The following is a 27,746-nucleotide window of genomic DNA, read 5'->3' on the forward strand; positions in this document are numbered from 1 at the left end:
ACTAAACAACATTACATTACCTTTATGTAACTAACTTAAGTTCACTCAACTAAATATTCTTTCTTTAAGGTAACTTGTGTGCCTGAACGTGTGTGGGTCTGCGGGGTTGCAGCTGGATAAATCTTATTTACACAGCACAGGGAGTTTGCATGTTCTCCCCGCGTTCGCTTGGGTTTCCTCCGGGTGCTCCGGTTTCCCCCACAGTACAAAGACATGCGGTACAGCTGAATTGGGTAGGCTATATTGTCCGTAGTGTATGAGTGTGTATGGATGTTTTCCATAGATGGGATGCAGCTGGAAGGGTATCCGCTGTGTAAAACATATGCTGGATAAGTTGGCGATTCATTCCGCTGTGGCAACCCTAGATTAATAAAAGCACTAAGTCCAAAAGAAAATTTATTAATACAAAGCAGTCTACTGTGTAGCGTTTCCTGCAATGGTTGGTCTCTCTCACTAGTCGGCGCTCTTTCTTTTACGAGTTATTTTGTTTTGTAAATGTCTCCTCTTTTTCTGGCGCATTTAAAAAAACAGGAAATGTATAACCAGTAGTTTACGAACGTGTTTGACGGCTTGTCTGTGAACAACAGTTTAGGCGTTAGACTTTATCTGTTTGGTAAAGTAATTAGATTATTGTGATATTCACATTTTTTTCTGCAAAATAAATCGTTTAATATTGTTCTCGTTATGAGTTTAGAGGTGCATTGTTTGTCATTTCGTCAGCCGTACGCTACTCTTGTGTTAAATGGTGTTAAAACAATAGAAAGTCGCTGGCGACCCCTGCTGTCAGAGATGCAGAACAGCACTCTAGCTGTTCATATTGCTTGGAAAAGCTGGGAAGGAGAGGACTGGAGGCTCATTCTCACTGAAAGACTGGGAATGACATCCAAACAAACGGAGGAACTCCTGGAGTCGGGAGAAAGGTTCGGGCGGAGTGTTATAGCAGGTGAAGTTTAAATGAAATTGTTATTAATTATATTATTTAAAACTGTAAAACTGAAGTATTTAATGATTATGAACATAGAAAATTAAACAAATTTGTTTCCATATTTTGTGTCGTAGACATAAAAAGATTTGATGGGATAACATCTAGATATAGACCCTATTATAAAAATCAAGGATTCTTATTGGTTTGTAATCCCATCTTATTTGTTTAAAAAAAATATAAAGAGGTATAAAGTTTTTTCCAGTAAAATTCCACTGAAACTTTCCAAATTTCATAAGCAGGTTTGTTGTATTGTAAAATGCTGTACAAACATAATTCATAATGTGACATTATGGAACAATCACTGTATATTAATGCAACGTAAATCTTTTTTTTTTTTGTGCGGTGTGGGGGGGGGGGGGGGTTGGTGGCAAAATGGAGGTTGGTCAGACTCAGTACTACATATTTTGGATAAGAACGCTTGTTTTGTTAGTCGCAGTGAGCTTGGTACTATCTTTAAATTTAACTTTGAATTTATCTTTAAATTGTATTTTCTTACCATTAATTAATATGTTAAAAGAGATCCTAGTTTATTTCACTGTCACATCATAAATTATGAATAGTAAATTAGGTAAGTTAAATATTGTGGACAAGAAATGTACAAATAAGTTTATTAGAAAGTGTCTTATACAGGAATGCTATCCTGGTCCTATTAAAATAATTGATATTTTCCAACCTGTTAATAAGAATTTAGTTAAGAAAATTAGACGCATATATTTGACATTTCATCTTCCTCCAAAATACAAAGAAGTACATTTTAAAATGATGTATGATATTTACATTTGAATTGTACTGTTTGCCAATTCTGCAATAGGGATATTGAAACTGTTGAACATGTATTTCTTCATTGTAATTTGGTTAATCCTTTCTGGACAAGTGGATAAAACAATGTATTTCACAGTAAATTGTGTACTTAATATATAATCATTGACTGTAAATTGTGTACTTATTATATAATCATTGACTGTAAATTGTGTTCTTATTTTACTTAAATTCTTCATTCATAAATGCAAAATTTTGAAAACAGCTCCTCAATTGATTGTCTTTAAAAAAGAGTTTGCCACCTACTGTTTGTAAAAGCTTTAAAAATAATGAAGGGTAAGAAGACTAAACAATTGTATGATTTGTTTCAAGAATATGGTTTTATTTAACCCCTTACAGAGTTTCAGTTTGATGTCTGATGTTTTTTTTTTAAGTTATTTAATACATTTTGTTTGCTTGTTTTGTGTCATTTTATGGCTTTATATTTAATTTACTCTATATCTGACATGTCTCAGTCAGTTTATGCAAGATTATGTTTAGATTGAGTTTGGCCTGAATTGTTATGTTTTTGAAAGGCAAAAAAAAAACAAAAAACAAAAAAGAAAAGATATGTTGCTACCCAGCATACTGTTTGCATTAAAACAAGTCCAAATGTCAAACTTTTAAATCATTCAGTTTGTCTGGTTTTGCTTATTTTTGTAATTAAACTGTTGATGAAAAAATAAACCGATCAAATGAACTACAATATGTATTATTATTTTGACATGCTGTTCAAATACTGAAATTAAAGAACCATAAATCTTAATATTATGTATTTATACCTTTTTTTGGCTCGCTTTTTTATTTGCACATTATTAATTTTTATTTTTATTTTAACCATTAAATATTTGAACATCTATTTCTTTACTGTTTGATGTCTGCACGGTATATTGTTCCCTTTTTTTATTTATTATTTTAAACATTTTGTTTGTTGTATATTTGTTTGTTTGTTTGGTGTAATTTTATTGCTTTTTTATTTGATTCACAGTATATATGACATATCTCAGTCAGTTTGTGCAAGATTATGTTAGGATTTAGTTTGGCCTAAATTGTTATGTTTTTGAAAGGCAAATAAAAAATAAAAGTAAAAGATATTATTATGTGGCCATCCAGCGCACTGTTTGCATTAAAACAAGTTCAAATGTCAAGCTTTTTAAATTATTCAAAGTTTGTCTGGTTTTGGTGATTTTTTGTAATTGAACTGATGATAAAAATAAACTGATTAAATTAACTACAACAAGATTATGAAAAAATATTATTATTTTGACATGCTGTTCAGATACGGGAATTAAATGACCAAAAATCTTAATATTAATTTATGCCTCTTTTTGGCTCACTTTTTATTTGCATATTATTAAGTCTACTTGTATATTATCTATTAAATATTTGCAGGTCTTGTGGATGTTGGGGAGACGTGGTGTTGTCCAGACAATGTTCCCTGTGAAGAAATGAAAAAGCTAGAGACAGCAGCCTGCTTGACTGAACTCAACTTGAAATACCTTACAAGACTCTCAAACCCCCGCTGGCTCAATGAACCAATGTATGCTAGGGGTCATAAAGATGTGTGGACTGTAAACATACCAATTCGTCTACTGCCTTCTGCTTCTTCTGTGTCTGAAGGGACGCTAGGGCATGCCTTTACTGGAGATTTGTAATATAGATCTAATGGATCCTTTTCACACTAATTAAAACAAGTTTAATTTCTTGTTAGTGTTAAAGTGTAATTTTTTTGAATGTATAGTCTTTATTGTGTTGACCTAATATGAATAGCAGTGCTGTTTGAACAAAAAAAAAACTATACAACTTTTTTTTCTTAGGTAAAATGAGTATTCAGGTTGTCAAAATAGATTATTATATTCTACATTATTGTTGTAGTGATGTCTTTTGTTTTCCTTATTGAACACTTTGCCCCTTGAGATTTAGAATGGTTCCATCACTATCGATTTTAAAACACTCCTAAAAACGTACCTATTTAGCTTGACTTTTTAATATTATTTTAATAAATTTTTTTTTTACCGGTTCATTATTACATTTATTTAGTTGTTTCTCTTGGCTTGTTTTTGTTTTTATATTCTGTCTTTTATTTTACTTTGACTTATGTACACTCTCAGAAACAAAGGTACGGGAACTGTCACTGGGGCAGTACCTTTTTAAAAGATACCCAAATAGTCCACAGTGGTACTTAAAAGGTGCATAATAGTAAAAAAAATTTACCTAAAAAGTTCCTTTGAGGTACCATTATGGAACAAATATGTATCTTTTAAAAAGGTGACAGCTCCCGTACCTTTATTTGTGAGAGTGCACATCACTTTGGTCAGTCTTGTGACTGTTTTAAATGTGCTTTATAAATGAGTAAACTTGATCTTATTATTTGAGTGTTGCTGTGACTGTAGGATTTTGAATATGGATAGAATCATTTGAAGCAGGGATAGATTGTTTGGACCCGATTACTCTTAACCCCACATAATGCTGTTGGCTATATTCTCATTTATTTTTTCCTTAATAAAATAAAGATGTTTATTTTTGCAACAAAAAAAAAAAAAAAACCTTTGACGTGTTTGTGTCAATATTTGTTTATATACAGAATATGAATTACATTGTCAATAAAAGATACATAAAAGGAAAAAAAAGGAAAAGAACATGATATAAACTTAATGGTAAGACCTTTAAGAATCAATTACAGTATATTAATTAAAGTCATTACAAAATGAAATAGTTCTGTTTGCTTTCTTATTTTCATATAATGATATTCAATTTAAATAATTAAACTAAATTTATGCAAAAAAAAAAAAAAAAAGGAAAATTTGGTTTGGTGTTAGTCAATTTGCATTTTTGGATATGAAATTTATAAAGAAAATAACAAAGCATGGATTTCTTTTAGTAGAGGCAGATTCATAATGACCAAAAATATTTTCTTTAAAAGAAACAGAAACATCTTGTTGTATATCATCATTAATAATGAGCCAATGTGTTTCTAAAATTGTACAACATAATTACAATCCCAAAATAAATGAAAAACAGTTTCAGTGTAAAAATTAAATATTTGACCAATATTAAAACTAAACTGTTTCAAAAATTGTTTAATACAGTAGCAGGGCAGCAAGATGGCACAATAGGTAGTGCTCTCACCTCACAGCAAGAAGGTCGCTGGTTCGAGCCTTGGCTGGGTCAGTTGGCATTTCTGTGTGGAGTTTGCATGTTCTTCCTGTGTTGGCGTGGGTTCCCTTTGGGCTCTCTTGTTTCCCCCACAAGTCCAAAGACATGCGGTACAGGTGAATTGGGTAAGCTAAATTGCCCGCAGTGTATGTGTGTGAATGGAAGAGTATGGGTGTTACCGAGTGATGGGTAGCAGCTGGAAGGGCATCCGCTGCGTAAAACATATGCTTGATAAGTTGGTGGTTTATTCCGCTGTGGCGACCCCAGATTATTAAAGAGAAGCTGAAAAGAAAATGAATGAATGAATGTTTATTAGGATCAAATTTGTTGATTAATTTAAAAGACACTTCTTTAATCTTATTGGTGAGGAATTATTTTTGTTGCAATAAGCCCATATTTATTTCCATTTCAAATATATTATTCCAATAGATTACAACATAACAACCTTTTCAATAAAAAGAGATTTAATCTTGTAATTTTTATCTTTTTTTACTAGAAAAACAAGTTTTACCTATAAACATCTCTGTCAAATAAGAAAAATGAATAAATGGTATGTTATATTCTAAAATAAATTCAAAGTAATCCATTAAAAACAATCTCTGTTGTTAAATGACTAACTAAAAGCAAACCAGTTATTTTATTATTAAAGATTTATTTTTATATAAGATATTTTGGTTATTCCAAATATTTTTGCCATAGTTATTACTAATACTAGTTATTTTTCAGTCATTATTATTATTATTATTATTATTATTATTATTATTATTATTATTATTATTATTTAGTTAACCTTTTTTATTGCACAACAAGAACAATACCATACAAAAAATGAGGAATATGCTTACATTTTTTTTATATCAAAGGAACAAATCAGTAGAGAATAAAATAATAATAATAATAATAATAAAATTACAGGGGATACTCATTCATTCATTTTCTTGTCGGCTTAGTCCAGGGGTGGGCAAACTCGGTCCTGGAGGGCCGGTGTCCTGCACAGTTTAGCTCCTACTCTAATCAAACACACCTGCTTATAGATTCCAGTGATCTTGAAGACACTGATTAGCTTGTTCAGGTGTGTTTGACTAGTGTTGGAACAAAACTCTGCAGGGACACCGGCCCTCGAGGATCAAGTTTGCCCATCCCTGGCTTAGTCCCTTTATTAATCTGGGGTCACCACAGAGGAATGAACTGCCTACAGGGGATATTTAAATTACAACAAATTTGCAAAAGGATTCCAAAATTGCATACATTCTTATTTTTATGTTCAATGTATTTTAGGGTTTCAATATAATGCTTAAGATCAGTTTTGAACAAATAAATTTTGGGTTTATCATTGGACCATTTTTGTTTGTGCATGGTACTTCCCATATATAATCATTAAATTAATAATTAAATTTTGCTCCAAAGTTTTGTTATTATTATTGTAACATAATACTGTTATACATTATTTGTATATAAAAAAATATCTTGGCAAAACTGTTTTATTTATTTATTTAATTAGTTTAAATATAAGATATTTAACATCAAACCAAAACATTTTGGTTTTGTACATTCAAAAAACGGTTTTATCAATTCTTCCTCTGATTCACAAAAAGTGCACACAGATTCCATGTCTTTTGAAAATATTTCAACAACTTGTTTCACTGGATAAATAGCTTATATGTCATTTCTTTAACTTTGTTGGTGAGACAGCATTTACTACACTATAAAAAATAAATCCATAAAATTTACAATAAAAAACGGCAGCTGTGGTTGCCAGTATTTTACCATTAAAAATACGGAACAAACCCTAAAAGTAATTTGTAATTTTTACAGTAAACTACCTAATGTTATTTATTTATGTAATATGTTTGCATTTTGAATTACCAACATCTACACATCTTTTGTTACACAGAAAGACACATTAACACAGCCATATGCAAGGAAGTTACATATAGAACCAATGCTTATCACAAACAACTTTATCCACAAGCAGAAAAATGTATCTGTGTTTAGAAGTTGCTCAGTGTCATTCACACAGCTACTAAACACGAGTATGGTAACACGCATAAAATTAAAGTCATGAAATAAACATTATTTATCAACATAAGTTGTAACATAAATCTCTTATGTACATAACTGATGGGGAAACAACCAAAAATATCCATATTAATGTCAACAAAAAGCATAAAAAGTGATGTGCCATAAAGGGAATTCTGGGAAAGTCAGTTTATGGTTATTCGCCATATATACCAAGGAAACATACTGTTAACCAGGTTACAGATTTTTACTGTAGCATATATACAGTTTTTTTACTGTTGAAATCACAGGCATTTTTACAGTGTAGGTAAATTCCAAACTTTTTCCCACTCAATCTGCTCAAAAAGAAATTCCAAAAAGATTTGCATTTAGACTACAATGTGGTTCTGCATAACTTTTTAATGTAACAGTTATTAAATTTATTGTCTATAATTTTCACACAATTGACATACTTAACTGATTAGCATGTAAAAGATTTGATTCAGAGGATAAAATACTGGATAAGAGCTGAACAAGTCCAATAGAAATTGCATCAAATACTATTGCAAATTCTTTAAAAGTTATAGGGATCTTGTAATTGAAAAAAATCACAATGATTAAAAAGCTGTCCATTACTTATAAATAACTGTCTTACCAATATAATATCATTATTGTACCAATTTCTATAAAGTAAGCATTTATTTTAAAGGTTATACATTTGTTGTTCCATATTACTGATTTATGTGGAGAAAAATTATTAAAAATTATAAAATGCTTATAAATAAGCATTGATAGAGAGCATACCTGTTTATGAAAAGAGGAATGTTTTATCGACACCTTGATAATATCAAATTACACCTTAAAAAATTCTAAACCCCCTGGTGAAAAACTAACTCAGGGATGATGCTCTAAATTTTGTCTTTAGAAATCAGGCAATTCTTAATCCATTTGTTTTTAAATACACAATTAGAAGTCCTGAAGTTTAGAACATTAAGACCACCATCTTCAACTAGATTGTACAAAACTGTCTTTTTTTAAAAATAGCGTGGTCTGTTCCTCCATATGAAATTGAACAAAAATGTATCCACGTCTTTTATGACTGATTTTGGAACATCTAATGCAAGAGACGTATATACTAAACGTGGACAAACCTTCAATTTTGGCTAATAACATCGTCCTTTGATTGACAAATCTCTCATTAACCATAAGTTTAATTTTTGTTTAATTTTCTTAATAATTGGTGTAAAATGCAGATTAGCTACTTCCCTCTTTTTGATCTTTACAATTTTTTATACCCAAATATTCCACCATCTCCTTTACTGGAACAGTCGTCTATATTATAAGGTTATACAGTCTGCCTAGCCCAAGGTCACGCTAGTGCATTTTGGGTAATGTAGTTAGTTGGTACTTAACAGCGCTGGCGTGGCGATGCTGAAGGCGGGTTTACGAAACCTACTGCGTAGAAGGTCGAGGATTAATATTCATAACCTGCGCATTTGTTAGTGGGACCTATCAATACAACGTAATTAAAAATCTGGACAAACTATCGCTATTGGAAATTTACGTGGCACCTACTTAATTCGTATTCATGAGCGTAGCCTTCGGCGTAGTATGATTAAATGTCTGAGCGTATGACAAACTTTAAAACCGTTCGCACTTCGCATATACAGAGACGATGAGCGTTGCATGTAACATTGTTTGCTGCACTTTTCTAAACTTGCAATAGAGAATGGACAAGCGACCGACTTCGCCTCAGTCAAACGCTGAAACTCCAGACAGGTCAGTGCTAATAACACTCTTATGGTTTATGATTTTTATACGCGTCGCGACACAACCCTTTTATTCTTGTAATGTTAAGCGTCTGTCTATGCACCGCAGTGTTGAGAGGGGGTGTGGTGTCATAAACCGTTGTTTCATTTATATTACATTTATTTTGGTATCTTGATGTAAACAAAAACCTTGGACTGACACGTATACACAAAACCTATCGTCTTCTGCATATGAAAAAATATATATTAAATAAACTCACAAACCCATTTATATTATAGTCCAACAGGAGCTCATGTTGAATGGTGCAAACAACTAATTGCAGCCACAATGTCCAGTCAAAGCTGTGGACCCATCAGCTCAGAGATGATTTCCAGGGAATATAAGGTATGGTCGTGCCGATGTGCATAAGTTACATTTAAAACTGGTTTTATTTTTCCACTTTAACACAAGACAGATTATATTGGGTTTGGATTGCATTTTATTTTACAAAAGTCCTTTTATTTTACTGCTTATAAAATGGATGTTTATGACCCCTGTGCATTATTTTGTTTGGTTTAATTTAGTTCATAATTTTTTTCATATGTGTAAAGCAATATATATATATATTTATAAAAACCCTGTAATGCTCACTGACTAGCCCAATTTTGTTTATTCTTTGTTAGTTTTGCTCTGCCAAAATCTCCACCCGGTGCTTTTCGTTCATGCACTCTTATGCAAGAGGCAGCACTCTTCACACTTTTTTTCCTTAATGAAACCACAGTGGATCAGAACATAGGGTTTCTGCAGGGTCTTAAAATGTCCTAAATCTCAAAATCCAAAATTTAGGTCTTACAAAGTCTTAAATTTACTAAAATATTGTGTTTTAGGTAGGCATGGGATAACCATTTTCAAAGTTTACCGCAGTTTGGAAAAGTTAAACTGCTTTCTAAAAAGTTATACCGTTGATATACCGTTCATAAGGTATGTGTAAGATTTTTTATTTACATTTTTAAATTTTTTTTAGGAAAACAGTATCTCGAACAGAAAAGATATCCAAAGATAAATTGTAAAGAAATCTGTGTTTTTAAAACGAATGAAGACAGCAGGGGGGTATTCCAGAAAGCTGGGTTAACTTACCATCTGCTAAAACCTAAACTCTCGGTTGATTTACCCAAAACCTGCTTACCGCGAGTATGTTGGTTCCAAAACAGGTGACAAGAGTTAGTTAAATCAACCTCCTGAAGATAACCGCGGGTTAATGCGCGTGCACGGCACACACCTGAAGGCATTTTCAGTAGATCGCCGAATTCACGAGTCACCATAGAAAGTCACGGTAAGAAAAAAAGGGCAACGCACTTTACAGAGTCGAAGCTGGAGGGTTTAAACACAGAGATTACACATCTGCTTCAACGAAGGAAAGAAATATAGAATAAGAAATAGATAAGAAAATAAAAAATAAATAATAAGAAAATGTATTAGTTCATTAAATTACACATGCCACCCTCCATTTTATTGTAATGATAAATTAAACTACTCTTTAACATCCTTTTTGAGTATGTTGTGTAACCATTCATGCATTTAATTTTCCTTCCATTAATTTCTTAAGGCCACAATATGTGTATTGACAAATAAGGCTTATAGAAATTGTAATCTTTCTGGAGCTAGAACTCTGTCCAAAGTCATTAAACACAGAAACATTATTATTAAAGGTAATATTTAATTACTGGAGCTCTTTATTTAACACTCTAGAATATGCTTTCTGACATGCAGCTAATAGAAAGAGGCCTGTCTAACTGCTGTGTCCTATAATAAAGGCTTTTCAGTGGTTGAGTTTTTGACTTAAACCACACACTCTGTCACTGTTGTAAGTGATTGTTGTCAGATAGCTTTAGGTTCTTTTTATTTTGCATGCAGACGAAGTTCCTTCTGCCTCAACTAACAAGCAGTGTAAGAATTTTCTGCACTTTTCCATATTTGAATATTACTCTTGGATCACAAAATCTTTTATCTACATATTTAAATTCTAAAGTAGCTGTATAAGGTCCATCTTCAAAGATAAAGTCACATGAGCATCAACTTAAGGTGAGAAATGTATATGAAAAATATGTTACACGTTTAAAGGTGCGTGTGTAAAGCAGTGTACAAAATCATTCATTTTATTTCAGGAAATGAAGAAATGAACAGACCAAACTATTTGAGTAAACATAGTTTTTTGACTAATTATATATATTCTTTTTAGCACTCTTCCATCTGTTTTGTCTGCTTGGGTCACTGAGATTTCCTCTGGGTCAGGCTGCAGGTACGTGTCATCGTATAAGGCAGAAAAGGGTATCTTTTGTCCTCCAGCAAGTAACAATGTAGTGCCTATGATTCTATTGTATAATACAAATATAATAAAAATAAACATTGTGTTAAGCAACATTTGCTTTATAGTTTTTTTTTTTTTTCTATATTTGTATTAAACACTTGAATCATTATTTCCTGACAATCAGCCATTTGACCTCAACATAGTGATGAGGTGGGGTGTGTGATGAGCTGGTAAGTGGAAGCAGTAATGAGTTTAATAGTTGAAACATCAAAAGATTAAGGATAGAAAATTAAGTTGTACCTGCACACTTATACTTTGGACAAATTTTATATTATCAGTGTCCTTTAGTGACTGATGGAGCTTTAAAATCGGCTGCAATTAATGCACACAATAGCATTTAGAAACCCTGAAAAAAAATTATATTAAAAAATGTAGGTGTGTGTGCGTGAATGTATATATATAAGAACGACGTCCTACATCTTAAATTATAGATATATTTTCCTACAAAAGACAAAGCTGCCACTTATAATATTATACAGAAATGTGAGGGTGCAAAAGGAGAGAAAAAACACACAATCTTTATGTGAGATTCGAACTCACTCCGTTGTGCGCTCCGTTGTTCTTTATCGACGCACTGTCCACTACTCTATTGCCGTGCTCTGAATCTTCTGTGTAATGATACGCAGTGATTTATGACCAAGGAACTGTACGAAAGTGTAAAAAACAGTTCAGTGCCAGGCATACTGTACAGGTGGTCATACTGCCACATTGTACAGTTGCCTAAAATGCCCTGACGCGAATACAAAGAGCTGCACTGAATGTTTTTTATGGTAAGCGCAGACCCGGGGTTTGTCACATTTGATTTCAAAAAGGTTTGTTAAATACATTGACATTATGAATTTGGTTATGAAAAAAACTATGCACTTATAACCCTCTCACAACGAAAAAACTTGTATTTGTGTGTCCATATCCATAAATATTCCCATCAAAAGAGCATGCAATGCTCAGTAAACTCTCTAAAACAGACAAACTCTAAAACATAGCAACTTACTCTCTGAACATAACCTGCTCTGGAGCAGGTTATCTTCAGAGAGTAAGTTGCTATGGCTACTTAACATACCCAGAAGTTACCTCCGATTTTGGAACCAAAGTTGAGGTTATCCACCTACATACTCTCAAACTTACCCGGGTATGTCACATAACCTGCTTTCTGGAACAGCCCCCAGAAGTCAATAATTCGTTGTCATTATTCAGCCTGACATGTTTACTGCTCCAAAATATTTTTAAAATGAATATATTGTGTTTAAAGGGGAAAATAAGTTTTAGTATTTTTTACCCAGACATTTAAAAAGAATATATTTTAGAGCAGTAATCACAATACCATGAAACCATGATATTTTTATCCAAGGTTATCATACCGTCAGAATCTTATACCAGCCAATGCCTATAGGTCAGGGGTGGCCAACCCTGTTCCTGGAGAGCCACCTTCCTGCAGATTTCAGTTGCAACCCATATCAAACTCACCTGAACCAATTAATTAGGACCTGAACACCACGTGATAATTACAGGCAGGTGTGTTTGATATGGGATGCAACTGAAATCTGCAGGAGGGTGGCTCTCCAGGAACAGGGTTGGCCACCCCTGCTATAGGTCTTAAATCTTTTTTAAACAGGTCTTAATTTTCTTTTGTTCATGTATAGCTACCCATCTGGCTAAAACCCATACAATTACTAACAATCATCTTAATAAAACTTAACGTAATTTTTAACTCTAATAGAATGGTTTAATTATTTTATTTACAATGTGTATATATATATATATATAAATATTTGTTTAAATGTTCTCCATGTATTTACTGCTGAGGACACTGATCTGGACAGATTGTTGTCCATAGATTTAGTTTTTAAAATGTTTAAAACATTTGTTCATTTTTTATTTATTTTTTTTGTTAAAGAAAGTTTATGTTAGGAAAAAAAGTGTATTGATACAAGTAGAGCTTGCTTGTTTTTACACAATATTTAAAATGTTTTGCTAAAAAATAAAATCTCATGTAATTTTTAAATTATTAATGTATTATTAAATGTGTTTAATTATAACAAATAATTTTTGATGGGGAAAATAAAAATATTTTCCATCTGGGCCATTTGAAAAATGCCTTTAGCCCTGGTCTAAAATTTCATTCATAATGGTCTTAAAAATGTCTTTAAAAGTCTTAAATTAAACTCTGAAACCTGCAGAAACCCTAATAGTTTAAATTGTACATTTAATCAAGTCTACATGAAAAAAAGTACATTTCTAGTATTATCTAATCCACATTTTGCTACAAAACCCTTTCACAACACAATATGTTGTTTTACCTGGCCACATGTCCTATAACCATAAAAAGGCCATAAAATAGTCCAGACATTTCACAGAGTGATGACTTGCTAGTTTATATTATAGCTTGAGTTTTCCTGCCTTCTATTTTCTCCCACAGATTTTTTGATCAACATTTCCGGAGTAGAGTTACCCAATTCTAGCAACAGCTTATTAACTTAGAGGTTAATTGCATGTGATTTATTTTATGTTGATATGGCTTTTTATATTCCATTTGGTTTCTTACACAACGCTAGCAAATAATATAGCTTGCCATGACTCGGAATGTAGTTCACAGATCTAATCTATTTTTGATATTTAAAAAAAGAAGTTGTCATTACTTGTCAATTATTTGTTGTAATCTACTTATGAATAGGCCCACATGGAATCTGCGCACGCAGAAATCTGCAGATTGTTGCAGATGTTCACAAGGGTTATATGGTCATGGAAAGCCTGGAAAAGTCAAGGAATTTTTACATGGCATTTTCCAGGCCTGGAAAAGTTTTGGAAAAACAGAAAAATCCACAAAGTTTTGTGTCATGGAAATTAGTTTAACAAATATCTGTATACTTGAAATAGGGCTGTGCGATATTGTAAAAATCTGATATTACGACATTGTATTTCTGTGATATATATTGTGATGTAAATACAATTTCACCAGATGATTTAACAGGTTTATTTGGATTGATTTTGTAGAAGAGTGAATCTCGAATAATATATAACAAATAAATTACAAGCATAGATAAATAAAATATAGTAAAGATAAAAGTGAATTATAGTTTTCAGGTATTCACTATTCAGGTACAGATATTGAATAATCAACACTGCATAGTCTCCATTGTATATTATTTAATCTTTATTAAAGTTACAAAATATTTCTTGTAGCCGGATGTTTTAAAATTTAAAATATTGAAATGGTTACACATTCACAGATCTTAAAGGGACAGTTTACTCAACATTAACTTTTAAAATGTAGTCACTATTCACTCACACTTCACTTGTTTCAATACTATAAGAGTTATTAAATTATATTCTTTTTGTGTTGTAAAAAAAAAAACGAAAACTCATAAATGTTTGAAACAAGTAAAGGGTGTAATGAAAATGTTTAGTAATTTTTAGGTGAAAAATCTCTTCAAAACTGCATGCAGATGATAAACTTTTACTCCGTTAGGATTAAACTCTATACTAAACTATATTCCCAACATTGCATATTTTGCAATGTGACTATTGCGAATGCACACATTGTGATATCGATGCTGAAACGATATATTGTGCAGCAATAACTGTAATATAGGTTAGTTGTTTTTACTTTCTGTCCTTTGCTAAACTTGCTCTCGCATTGTTAGTGCTGTGTAAGCATTAGCAAAATCAATTATACATAGATATAAAAACAAATTTAAACAAAACTGATTGCTGCATGTTCTATGATATGCTGTAATAAATTTGAACGTCATTATTTTTTTTATTATTTACCATGTATAGACATTACTTGAAATATTAGGTCATGAAAATGTACTTGAAAGTTCTGGAAAAGTCTTGGAAAAGTCATAGAATTTTAGTAGTAGTATAAATGTGTATGAACCGGTATGAACCCTGTTTTCAGCCCATCATTGAGTCTATTTATTTAGAGGTGTGTATATTTATATTTATTTAGTTTTTTAATTAATTTCAGCAATATTACTGACTAATATGAAAATGTTCATATGATTTACTTACAGTTTGTAAAGTATTAGTTTCTGTATTTTAGTACATATGTGGTAGATATATTATATGAGAGACTTGCTTTGTTTACCAAATAAATGGATCTAATAGGATTTGCATAGTAAATAACTAAAGACTTAATATGTTAAATAAAAAAATTATGCATTTTTAAGTCTTTAGTTATGATTCACCAAAAACAATCTGTATAAATCCACAGATTTTTTACAATATTCTGCACAGAAATAGCCAAAAAAATTGGCAGATTCTGTCTCGCCTTGCTTATGACTTATCCTGACAGTTTCAGTTCTTTAGCGGGATTGACAAATAGTTTATCTTGATCATTTGTAATTATGAAGCTGACTATGACGGCAAACTGTACAACTTTCAGAAATTCCATAAACAGACTTGGTATCACAGTGTTATCAGATATTTTGGTACACAAACCTTGACTAACATAACTAATGCCATGGAAAATTAGATAGAAATTAACGTTTCTGGCCCTAGTATACATGCATGGATGCTTGTAGTTCTTGAAAAGATTGCACTTCCACAATCTTTCTGATGTAGTTATATGCACTGCTTATTCTTTCTTCTCATTACTCTCTGTTTTTTCTGTGGTGTTGTGGTGTTTCTTTGGTGCAGGACTGTGATATGGAGGTTAAAGGATTTCTCTTGGACAGTGACCCACAACAGACTGCCCCCTCCTCGGCAAGTCTCTTTCTGTCTGTGTGTGACTGTTGTGACAAACGTTTCAATAAGTTTACATATAAACAAATAAAATTTACTACAATAATTTTTAGGCTTATATGAACTTTCCTCTTTTTGTTTCTCTCATCTTGTACTTCAGTTTCCCAAGCATTCAAGTGCACTATTCGCTTTTTAGTTATCACCCACTGGCATTTTTAACCTAGTGCTGCTTCAAATCATAATCATAATGTTCTGTCACCTATTGCTGTGTCTATTAGGGCTGGGCGATTTGGCCTAATATCAAAATCTCGATTAACTGAACATTTCAATTAATTATGATTAATGAATCATTATTTATTTATTTTTTATTTTTTTTGCCCTCATAGTTCACTGACAAGTTCTGTACATTAAATATGTTTACATATTACAAGTGAGCGATTTCTAAATGAAGGATGCATTGCTTGATTTTAAAATAATTGAGCATCAGTGTTCAACATCAATGTTGAACAACTGAAATTAAAACACACATTGCCCAAAGCGAACACACTTATATATATTTTATATATATATATATTATATATAAGTGTGTTCGCTTTGGGCAATGTGTGTTTTAATTTCATGTCAATGTATTTCATATTAAAAGTAGAAAATAAGCAGTATTTCTTCTACTGTAGATAAAATTACTTTTGTATATTCTGTAAATAATATCTTATACATAGGTTTACCTACATCTTCTGTAAACAAATATTTTAATGTAAACAATTTTAATGTAATATAAAATATGGCGTCTCAAGGTATCTCTGGAGCAGCTTTCAATCATCGTCAATGTAGTGCAAAATAGGGCTCAATAATAGGTCCATCATCCTACTTGACCAAAGAACAGACGTGGCTGCAGAATTTTAAATCATTCACAACATGTGATTGCATTTTGTGAGAGCGCTCGCCGCTGATGCACACCAATGTGAGAGCGCGAATTCTGCGCTGGACCTCACACGTGCGCTTGATACAGAACAATAAACCAGAATGGGGTCATGTGATTCCAAACACGGTATAGAAAGTAATCGAAAAAATTGACCTGGAAAAATTTGATAGATTGTAGGTTCTCAGAGTCAATTTCAATTACTTTTCGATTAATCGCCCAGTCCTACTGTCCAATTGTCTATTAATCTGTCTGTCATTTATAGATTTTCACAAATTATAAGAATTGAATGTACTGCAAAGACATTACATATATTGTAAACACTTTTATGTGGATAATGTATTAGATCAGGGGTGCCCAAACTTTGTTCTGGGGGGCTGGTATCCTGCATAGTTTACCTCCAGTGTCCTTCAACTCACCTGACTGGAAGTTTCTAGCATACCCAAAAAGATCATGAATAGCTGGTTCAGGTGTATTTAATCGGGGTTGGAACTAAAATATGTAGGACACCGGCCTTCTAGGGGTCCGTTCTTCGTACGTGGATTAATCAATTAACTTGATTTGGTTGTTGGCGATTTGACAGGATTGTTTCGTTCTGCAAAACTCATCCGAGAGTTGTTGTAATAGCAACAGATCTGGTAGCTCAAACCTGCGGGGAAGCAGGTTGATTTCATATAAATAGGATTAGATCGGGTCTTTACAAGCAAAGGAGATATTGAAAGTATGAACTGAATGCTGATATTTTCTTACAGTAGTAGTTATATACACTTGGGAAAATAGTAAATAGTTAAAAAAAATTATATATATATATATATATATATATATATATATATATATATATATATATATATATATATATATATATATATATATATATATATATATATATATATAACGCGGTGGGGCGGTAGGTAGTGCTGTCGCCTCACAGCAAGAAGGTTGCTGGTTCAAGCTGTAAGGTCCACCCAGTTGGCCCAATGCCGGTGTCCACTGGTGGATGAAGGTTCACTGCATGTTCGGTCTTTCCAGTGCACAATGTTGATTTATATTAAACTTAACTCATATCTGACTCCAATTTTAGTATGAGGTGGTTTAGAATATTAATATATTTATCCTCGTTTTATCTGACTCCAATCATAAAACATTAAGAAGATTATATCAATATGTAATTTAGATAAATGTTTGAACCGTTTGTCTTCACTAGTAACTATTACATCCGTTCATTCGGGTGCTCATGTCGCTCAGAGAAATCGCCTCGGCCGAAGGCGTCCCTCACGGTCACACTCCGGTCAGTCTTGAATATTAAACAGAGGTAAATTGACTAATACTTTAGATGGCCGCTACCAGCGCGCTCGTTCTAAAATACTTTAGTTAGTCCCGCTTAGATGTACACCTTTGAGTTAAGACAATCATCATTTCTAATTAGAGGTTAGGGCATTAATATAAATGTACCCGACTACTGGACTCTATAGTAACTTTGGTTTTCACCAAGCCCATGGTTTCCCATATGAACTTAATTTAGAATGATATTACCTTCAAACAAAGGTCGGGTACCCAATCTAGGTTAGTCGTGCAACACCTTGTTGACCTAGACGGAAGTTATCGCCCTTTCCACCTAAGTACACATGAATCAATATCAAGAGTCAGCCGGATCGCTAAAACACAATTAGTGTGCCAATGCTCCATCTCAATTGGATTTTAGTCCGTCTACTGACCTGACGCAAGACGTGCGGAAACAAGGATACAGCGTAATCTACTTGAATTAATAATTACAGAGTGAGCAAAATATGGTCAAACATTACAATTTATTAGTCAGGTAAATGTATTATGCCAATTCAATCAGTCAATTCATAAATGATCAATACAAAACATCAAATTATCAAAGATAAATCCAAGATGAAAAAGATGCATTCCTGACTTTGAAATATACATAACATGGGGCAGACCCCATGTTATGGGCTGATCTGGTTAGGCAGAATCGCCCCGAGTTTTTCTTAGACCTTACCTTAAATAATCCAAGAATTCCCTCAAGGAAGGGGGTGTGAACAAAAGGCATTCACCCTTAGTGGCACACCCCTCTCAGTGGTTCAAAAGATGCCTGAAGTTATATATTTATTGTTCTGATTATGTCTATTTCTGAGAGAATGAGACCATTGTACCAATCGCACTGAGACATTTCAAATGATATCAAACATGATGGTTAAAGTCAGTTTGGTTAATTTAAAACATTCAAACATTGAAATGACCATATGCGTGAATTGGGGGGATGAAGCTGAGTCTCAGCATAGTCAGATGCAAATGCAGCAGGAACTGGTTTTTCCCGCATTCCTCCCTGGTGGGTTGTGAAGTCACCAGTCTCTGTTTTCAGCTCATGTTTTGAATTGTCAAAGATATCAGAATATTTGCAATATTTCAATTCTTACAGATAACCCCCATTTGATCCCGTGGGTCAGATATAAATGTGTCCATGGGGTCACTATGTATCCTTGTTGAGGTCGTTCAGGGGCAATTCAAGACAGTCTCTGCAGCATTATCAGTTGTAAGTCGTGTTCAGCAGGTAGCTAAACAGGTCCAGGCTCGTTTTCACCTCTTTTGATGAGCCTGACCCGAATGCACAGTTCATTCAGTCCATACAGGCCTTCATAGCCTCCACTGTGTCCTTCCCCTGGCAAAAGTGTCCACGTCGTGTGGGCTTCTCATAGTCTGCTTCTTCTGATGAATCTGGTCACCTCCAGACATGCAGACATCGGCATGTGGGGGTCTACAGTGTGTATACACTGCCTTCTCCCGGACACCTAAACAGCAACTCGATGGCTCAGCGATTGAACAGTTATGAACTTGTGTCATTCTGCATTGGAGAAAGTCATGAGGTTAAGCATAAAATATATGATCAAAACATAAAAGTCAGCAAGTGCGAGTCGTACAACTGGTCTCAGGTCTCTTTCAATCTGTTTAAAAGGTCCAATCAAAAACAGATAATTCTTTGTCACCACTGAGATAGGGTATAATGATAAGGAGAATATTAAATATTCTTGGTTTGAATTACTCAAGGTAAAGCTATCAAAAGGTCAGTGCAACTTATTAAAACAGTATAACAGGCAGTATGCATCATAAAACATATCATCATGACAATACATTCAAATAAATGACATTCATTTTCAAAATGAAAAAACGTGAAGATATTTGTCATACATGATAGTAATCACATTATTTAACCATAATTATGAAGGTATATCTATAATAATATGTGTGTTTGTGTGTGTATGTTGTGTGGTGTGTGTGTGTGTGTGTGTGTGTGTGTGTGTGTGTGTGTGTGTGTGTGTGTGTGTTTGTGTTTATGTGCGTGTGGGGGGGCTTGAACACAATTGATGGTATTTGTCAAATTTAAATGTCCTAGTGATTATAAGAAGTGTCCTCACTTCAGTTTAATTTTAATCACTTTAGCACTTATACCTGTTATTGGTGATAGATTGGAAAACCAGGGGCCCTCTGGTTTGTCAACCATCCCCACAACAGTCAGTGTATCTATGGCAAGTTCGCCTCTATTGAAGTTTTATACCATCAATTTGTTGTCAAAGCCATGCAAATGTGTAATTTCTTTTCAGCTGACAGAGGGTGTCAGAGGGTGTTTGTTGTCTCATCTGTCATCAGATTAATTACTCTGTTCTATGTGTGTGAGGCTAATGTGTTTTGTTTGTATAAACATGGACAAACGATAGATTTGACTCCTGGGTCTTTGAAGACTGAGGTGTTATCTATGTGCCTGGGTTTACCTGTGGCTATGTGTCAGTGTAATGCTCCGAACAATGGTAATCAACTTTTATAATTGTGTTGCAAAATTTTAGTCCTGTCTTAGCAGGGAGCCAGCATAAGAATGTGAACATGAGGTGTGTTCCGGCTCAAATTGATTCCATATAATATCTTTTACGGAGCATGTTAAGGTGCAATGTTCAAAGCTGGATCCTGTAAAAATTGCATTTTCATGGTTAATTTAATTATCACACTCTATACTCCTGTTTGTAGTTCAAACTGCAGCTATACAGGGGATAGCAGAGTTTTCTACTTTTGGAGATCAAAGAAACAAATATCATGAATTTCAACATAGTTAATTCCATTTTCATCCAGGACATGTGGTTTAACATGTGTATAGTATAAAGCAAATTTAAAAATGCCACCAGGATTCTTAACAATAGAGTCTTTTGCTATTGTTCTTGCAAGGATAATGCAGTGACGTTTATTTTTGCCTCTAGGTAACCAGGCTTTTAGTCCCATTGCTATTAAACAATTTGGGAAGATTTTAACTATGAGATCTTTTTGTGTCTCTGTTTCATTTAACATGTAAATTTACATCTTTGTTGAAGAAAGATGTTTTGTGAAATCACATAGCCTCCTAGAATGCTGAATCCATTGATAAGATCAGCTGTGGATAATTGTTATTCTGATGACTGATCAAAGACTTTTTCAGAAGACTCACTGCAGGAGGTGAGGGATTTGCCTCACAGGGGTTCTTGCTTTGAGATGCAAGATGGGAGACTTTTGGCCTCTCAGGTTATGGCCTAACCTTTTGTCGCCCTCATTTGTATTTGTTTGATGTGGACCGGATCTTGAGTGTTCTTTGTTATTCGTCCGCCTAAGGTGAGAACAAAAGCAGAGAAGAACCATAGTTATTTTAGAATTTTCATCAGTTTCAAATTCAATCATGTGGAATTAATGTTAATGCATCATTTTGCAATATTAATTCTGCAAGCCACATGATGTTGCTGGTCAGATGTGAATTGCTGTTGTTGATTTCAGCATATTGTGAGTGTGTAACACCTGTTTACACAGTCTGCTGTATTCTGAGCATTATCTCCCAGTTCCGCTGGGGACATTTTTCTGAATCAATCAATGATTTTTCATTAATTTCAGTTCACAATCTAATGGGCCGATACCCATAGTTCATCTTTTGCTCTCATTAACAGTCAGATCTGTTGGCAGAAATCATTTCACCCTTTTGGTGTTCTCTGCTTAACGGTTGTCATTTTATGGTGTGACTCACAGATTCTTAGATCTTTTGACCCATAAAAATTTTGGTAACTCTGAATGTTATCATATCCATCCCCCTTTCATTATGTTTTTTCTGGTGAGCTTAACTCTCTGATCAAATTTTAATTGTAGGTGGTGTTTTTCAGCGAGGATTTTATTGGTTTACAATCAGTTATGCTATAGTAGTTCTGTCAGTGTTTTCATTAAGCATAAAGAAGGCAAACCTCCTCAAAATGAATGTTTCATCCTTGGTCTTTAGTGCCATGATTGGCGATTATAATATAATGTACATTATTGTTTATTCTTAATGTAATTATATTATATTAAAATAGTATGTATTAAATATAATTATATCTGGTCTCTGGAGAGTGTTTTAGAACACAGTGCATTGTTTTATGCAATTACAGCAAACACATTCTGAGCATCTTATTATCACTGAGGTGAGACTTCTTTGCTCTCTGTCAGGCCATTTGAATATGAAAAGGTTTGAGCAATCAGGAGGTCTAAGGGCTTATTTAAAGCTAAAATCTTTTATATTTAGTCTGTTTCGAGATTAAATTAAAGTATAGTGGATATTTTAATTGATCAGCATCATATTTGAATTTATCCCCATTAAATTTAAATGGCAAATTTCTCATTTGTAAAAGCAGAGTTTTCATTAGAGCTTATTTGTCTTTTTTGCAATCAAATCATTCTGTTCTGCTCACCTTTATTTTTCACATGCAAATGCCTTTAAACAGACTGTTGTTATTAATCCAATTTAAAAGTTTACAATTGTTTTTAAATCTTAAACCATTTTTCCTGTTTTCCTTTTTTCCATTTTTCTCTTTTTTATAAAACAGTAGATTTAAAAACAATGGATATTTTTGATTCAAACTTTTAGGATCTAATTTGTGACTCTCCACTGAGTCCCAGAATATAATTTGGATGATGTTATTCCAATTTAAGCTTCAACTCTTGCTGCCTAGCAGACAAAGAGATATTTTAGAGCAAGGGATGGCGTTTTTCTATACTGCTGTTATCATGTCCCTGATAATCAAAGTGGTTTTGTCTAATTCTCAACCCCACCGGATAACGCATTCCGGTCTAACATTTTTGAGCATTTCCGACTCATTCTATCAATGTGTTTATATAGGGTGCGTCCAGCTTTCCCTCAACATTTCTAATAGGCAAAGAAGAATTGACTTACCACAGCAGCTGAAGATAGAATAGAAGATCCAAACCTCTTGGTTGATATAAATCCATTTTGTGCTGGAAAGACGTAACTCGCCTGAGTTGGGAGATCACGGAGATGGGTCACCATTTTGTAAGGTCCACCCAGTTGGCCCAATGCCGGTGTCCACTGGTGGATGAAGGTTCACTGCATGTTCGGTCTTTCCAGTGCACAATGTTGATTTATATTAAACTTAACTCATATCTGACTCCAATTTTAGTATGAGGTGGTTTAGAATATTAATATATTTATCCTCGTTTTATCTGACTCCAATCATAAAACATTAAGAAGATTATATCAATATGTAATTTAGATAAATGTTTGAACCGTTTGTCTTCACTAGTAACTATTACATCCGTTCATTCGGGTGCTCATGTCGCTCAGAGAAATCGCCTCGGCCGAAGGCGTCCCTCACGGTCACACTCCGGTCAGTCTTGAATATTAAACAGAGGTAAATTGACTAATACTTTAGATGGCCGCTACCAGCGCGCTCGTTCTAAAATACTTTAGTTAGTCCCGCTTAGATGTACACCTTTGAGTTAAGACAATCATCATTTCTAATTAGAGGTTAGGGCATTAATATAAATGTACCCGACTACTGGACTCTATAGTAACTTTGGTTTTCACCAAGCCCATGGTTTCCCATATGAACTTAATTTAGAATGATATTACCTTCAAACAAAGGTCGGGTACCCAATCTAGGTTAGTCGTGCAACACCTTGTTGACCTAGACGGAAGTTATCGCCCTTTCCACCTAAGTACACATGAATCAATATCAAGAGTCAGCCGGATCGCTAAAACACAATTAGTGTGCCAATGCTCCATCTCAATTGGATTTTAGTCCGTCTACTGACCTGACGCAAGACGTGCGGAAACAAGGATACAGCGTAATCTACTTGAATTAATAATTACAGAGTGAGCAAAATATGGTCAAACATTACAATTTATTAGTCAGGTAAATGTATTATGCCAATTCAATCAGTCAATTCATAAATGATCAATACAAAACATCAAATTATCAAAGATAAATCCAAGATGAAAAAGATGCATTCCTGACTTTGAAATATACATAACATGGGGCAGACCCCATGTTATGGGCTGATCTGGTTAGGCAGAATCGCCCCGAGTTTTTCTTAGACCTTACCTTAAATAATCCAAGAATTCCCTCAAGGAAGGGGGTGTGAACAAAAGGCATTCACCCTTAGTGGCACACCCCTCTCAGTGGTTCAAAAGATGCCTGAAGTTATATATTTATTGTTCTGATTATGTCTATTTCTGAGAGAATGAGACCATTGTACCAATCGCACTGAGACATTTCAAATGATATCAAACATGATGGTTAAAGTCAGTTTGGTTAATTTAAAACATTCAAACATTGAAATGACCATATGCGTGAATTGGGGGGATGAAGCTGAGTCTCAGCATAGTCAGATGCAAATGCAGCAGGAACTGGTTTTTCCCGCATTCCTCCCTGGTGGGTTGTGAAGTCACCAGTCTCTGTTTTCAGCTCATGTTTTGAATTGTCAAAGATATCAGAATATTTGCAATATTTCAATTCTTACAAAGCCTTGGCTGGGTCAGTTGGCGTTTCTTTGTGGAGTTTGCATGTTCTCCCTGCGTTCACTTGGGTGACATGCGCGACTGATGAATTGGGTAAGCTAAATTGTCCGTAGTTTATGATTGTGTATGGATGTTTCCCAGAGATGGGTTGTGGCCGGAAGGGTATCCGCTGCGTATAACATATGCTAGATAAGTTGGCTGTTCATTCAGCTGTGGCAACCTTAGATTAATAAAAGGACCAAGTTGAAATAAAAATGAATGAATGAATATTCATTAGACATGTACAATATTTGACTGTTTTTTTTTTGTTTTGTTTTTTTACAGGAATAATACTTTATGCAGTCATGCACGTGTTTTGACGGTTATTATAACAGTGATCAATAAAGGAAAGGATTGCAGATCATGATTTCGAGGTTCGATAGATCTGTCCTTCACAACACACGCATCGATCTCAGATCAATTCATCCAGACATTTTAAGCTGATTCGCGAACTTTTTTGAAGAACCAAATTAGCCAGAAATCAGTTATCAAAAATAAAAGATCTATGTTCTTATAAATCCTCTAAGATCATTTAAGCAAGGTATGAAGAACGGAGTTTGAGCATCCCTGTATTAGATTAACTAGGACTTGTCACAGCACTTATAAATTGTTGTTCTTGTTTTTGGTCTGATTGTATTTGTTATTATTTCTCTGCTGCAGAGACTGTCAAAAAGCATGATTTGTATGTATATATATATATATATATATATACTGTAGATCACTGGAATGTGTGGAAGAGAAATACAGATGTACGACTCATGTGGAATTATGAAGTATCACCACCCTGTGCCATTTTCTCAGACCTTTAATTAGCATAATGCTAAAACAGATCTCCATAGATCTTTTGTCTTTATGAAGGTCAAGCCTGTTGAATTCCACAGTGCCGTCATTGTTTAGCAGCTGGAGTGTAAAAGAATGACAACCTCTATGTTCATAAAGCTGCCAGGCATTTCTGTCACTGTGGGTGGAACAGATCCATGGGATCTTATCCCATTGAACACCCTACTGCTCTTTGTCAACAGTGTACTCACAAACACTGAACTTTCATGGCCAAACTTTGATTATTGGTTCTTGCATGGGGTCTTTTGGTTGCATACTAAATTTATCTATATGGAATGCAATTTGCATCATCAAAATTTTGCATCATCATCACTTTTTGTATAGTGAGAGATTTTTCCAGTGCTGTAATTCTAAATTACACAAGTGTCATCTGCGTTTAATTTACAGCCTCAAACTTTGAGCTGAGTGTTTGCTTTAGGGAGAGATTTCTTTTTTTTTTTTTTTTTACTTTGGGTGTGGTGGCTTTGGAAACCACATAAGCATATTTTATATCTCTCCTACACTAAACCACAGTTCCATTTGAGTGTGTGTATGTGTGTATTGCTAAAATTTGTTTTACTTTGTGGTGACAAATTGGTTCCTATGAGAAAAACATATTGCAAATAATTTAGAATGAAGAATTTTGGAAATGTAAAAAAAAATAGTGGTAGTGTTTAGGTTAGGGTAAAGGGGTGTACAGTTTGTACAGTATAAGAATTACTACCTGTAAGGACTCACCACAAGTATGCACATATTTTAGTTTTAAATGCTTAAAGGTGCAGTAGGTGATCTGCCAGAATGCTAGCATTAGCATAATAGCTTAGAAATTTTACGACCCTCCCCTGTTGTCCAAAGCCACGCCTCCTTAAGTGATGAACACGCGAACGCGCACCATTTAGATATAACACTAGATAATGTCATTCACCAGTTAGAAAACTTTATGGAGACACATAGTTTATGAAGTTGTTTAGTTGTTTAGTTGTTGACAGGCCAGCGGGTGTAAGATTATATTTCCCAAAACTGTATTACAGGCTGTCACTGTTTAAAATTGAACAAATGTTTGAATATAAATTAATCTTTACCTCAGTAAAGCTGGTTAGGCGGAAAAGCATTTACTTATGCTTTGTTAATAAAATAAATAAAAATTAGATCCGAAATAAGGAGTCATATTTTTGCTTTACACTTACTGTAGGTTACCAAGACAACAAGTGACTTTTCATTTTCAGTTGTGCTTGCTGATCCTCGTACATCGCTTGTTTTCAGCTCCTTTTACACTTGAACATCTCAGTGAATTCTCAGGTCTTTTTAACCGACTAGTATTGATGCTGTAAAAGATACTCAATGAACTTGAAAATAGCCAATCTTTTGCTGCTTTGCGTGGCTAAAATAGTTTTAAAACACACCTGTCTAAAAGAAATACTACTGTGGTGTTATTCTTCAGTTAGTTGTTTTGAACTGCATAACGTCAATCCCCTCCAGCCTGCAAAAGTACTTCCGATATTAATTCAGGGTTTACAAAGAGGGCAGAAGCTCATGAACAAAAGGCCATATTGGTCTTTCAGAAAGAAGTTCCGGTTAATGCAGAGTTTGCAGGATGCCGCCTCTCTGTCGGTGGTAGATCCATGCTTCACGTGTGGGTGCAAGTAATATATCTGTCTGCTTAAAGGCTGCGCAAAAATTAAAATTAAAATTTGTTTACAGACAGCTTGAAATACCTGTCGTAATTGAGTTATTTGTCAGTCCGGTTCATCCAATATTTAATTGGATGAACATTTTTTTAATTTAATGCCTTATGGAGAATATAAAAATACATATAAATACATTCATATAATTTACTTTTAATCATTACTATTGGAATGTGAAGAGACTTTCAACCAGCACAAAAAAGACCACCACCTACTGCATCTTTAACATTTGAAAACCAGTAAATGTAAACAAATTACAAACAGTACCAAACAAGGGGTTACATCCAAAAGCCTGTAATATGCTAAAAAAAAAAACTTAATTTATGGATTTATGCCAGTAAACAGGGCATGAGTAAGAAGTCTGGTTACACACAGGTAATGTCATGCCTAATTAATTAACATAATGACAAAAGCAAATAAGCAAACTTTCAAGACACCTCGTAAATGTCGTTATTAATCTTAATTTTGGATCATTTAAATTATCATTCTGAAAATGTGAGTTTGTGATATTGCACATTTTCTGAATTTCTCTTTAAAGTATTGGAAAGGATATAATACTCAAAAGGATGTGCATGTAGTCATATAAAAGTATTTGTATTTCAATGTGCGACAGGCTCTCAGAGAAGGAAATAAGCAGGCTCAGATGGAAGAGGCTCCGCGTATTCCTGGAGAAACGATCAAAGCTATTGGTAACAAATTTTAAAACAAGTTGTCTCATTAAAGAACCATCATAAAATTATTTTATTTTT

The 27,746-nt window shown here is 33.7% G+C and overlaps 2 protein-coding genes and 1 long non-coding RNA gene across 15 annotated transcripts in view; 2 read left to right on the forward strand and 1 right to left on the reverse strand.

The window, feature by feature from the left end:
* The first annotated feature begins 536 nt into the window (after window positions 1–536).
* zgc:110222 lies at window positions 537–4,329 on the forward strand. The gene is given in 2 exon segments (NM_001017643.1): window positions 537–943; window positions 3,176–4,329. Coding segments are annotated over 2 exon segments (522 nt in total). The 5' UTR covers window positions 537–684; the 3' UTR covers window positions 3,439–4,329.
* Window positions 4,330–8,372: 4,043 nt separating this feature from the next.
* mtmr1b (myotubularin related protein 1b) overlaps window positions 8,373–27,746 on the forward strand; it is a 38,630-nt gene continuing 19,256 nt past the window's right edge. For 4 of the 12 annotated variants that reach the window (XM_073934517.1, XM_073934520.1, XM_005161411.6 and 1 more), the window contains exons 1-3: window positions 8,373–8,716; window positions 8,986–9,091; window positions 27,611–27,686. In XM_073934517.1, the coding sequence (XP_073790618.1) occupies window positions 8,667–8,716; window positions 8,986–9,091; window positions 27,611–27,686 (232 nt within the window). In that variant the 5' untranslated portion in view covers window positions 8,373–8,666. 12 annotated transcript variants of the gene reach the window in all.
* Window positions 18,445–21,587, reverse strand: LOC141379885 (uncharacterized). 2 transcript variants are annotated; one of them, XR_012396828.1, is made up of 2 exons: window positions 21,131–21,587; window positions 18,445–19,451 (listed from the first exon to the last, which is right to left on the reverse strand). It is a non-coding gene; the product is annotated as an uncharacterized lncRNA (long non-coding RNA). The 2 variants fall into 2 exon arrangements; XR_012396827.1 differs by lacking the exon at window positions 18,445–19,451 and adding an exon at window positions 20,524–20,619 and having other exon boundaries at window positions 21,131–21,284.

The sequence above is a fragment of the Danio rerio genome, chromosome 21 (assembly GCF_049306965.1).
Source record: "Danio rerio strain Tuebingen ecotype United States chromosome 21, GRCz12tu, whole genome shotgun sequence".
Taxonomy (NCBI): domain Eukaryota; kingdom Metazoa; phylum Chordata; class Actinopteri; order Cypriniformes; family Danionidae; genus Danio; species Danio rerio.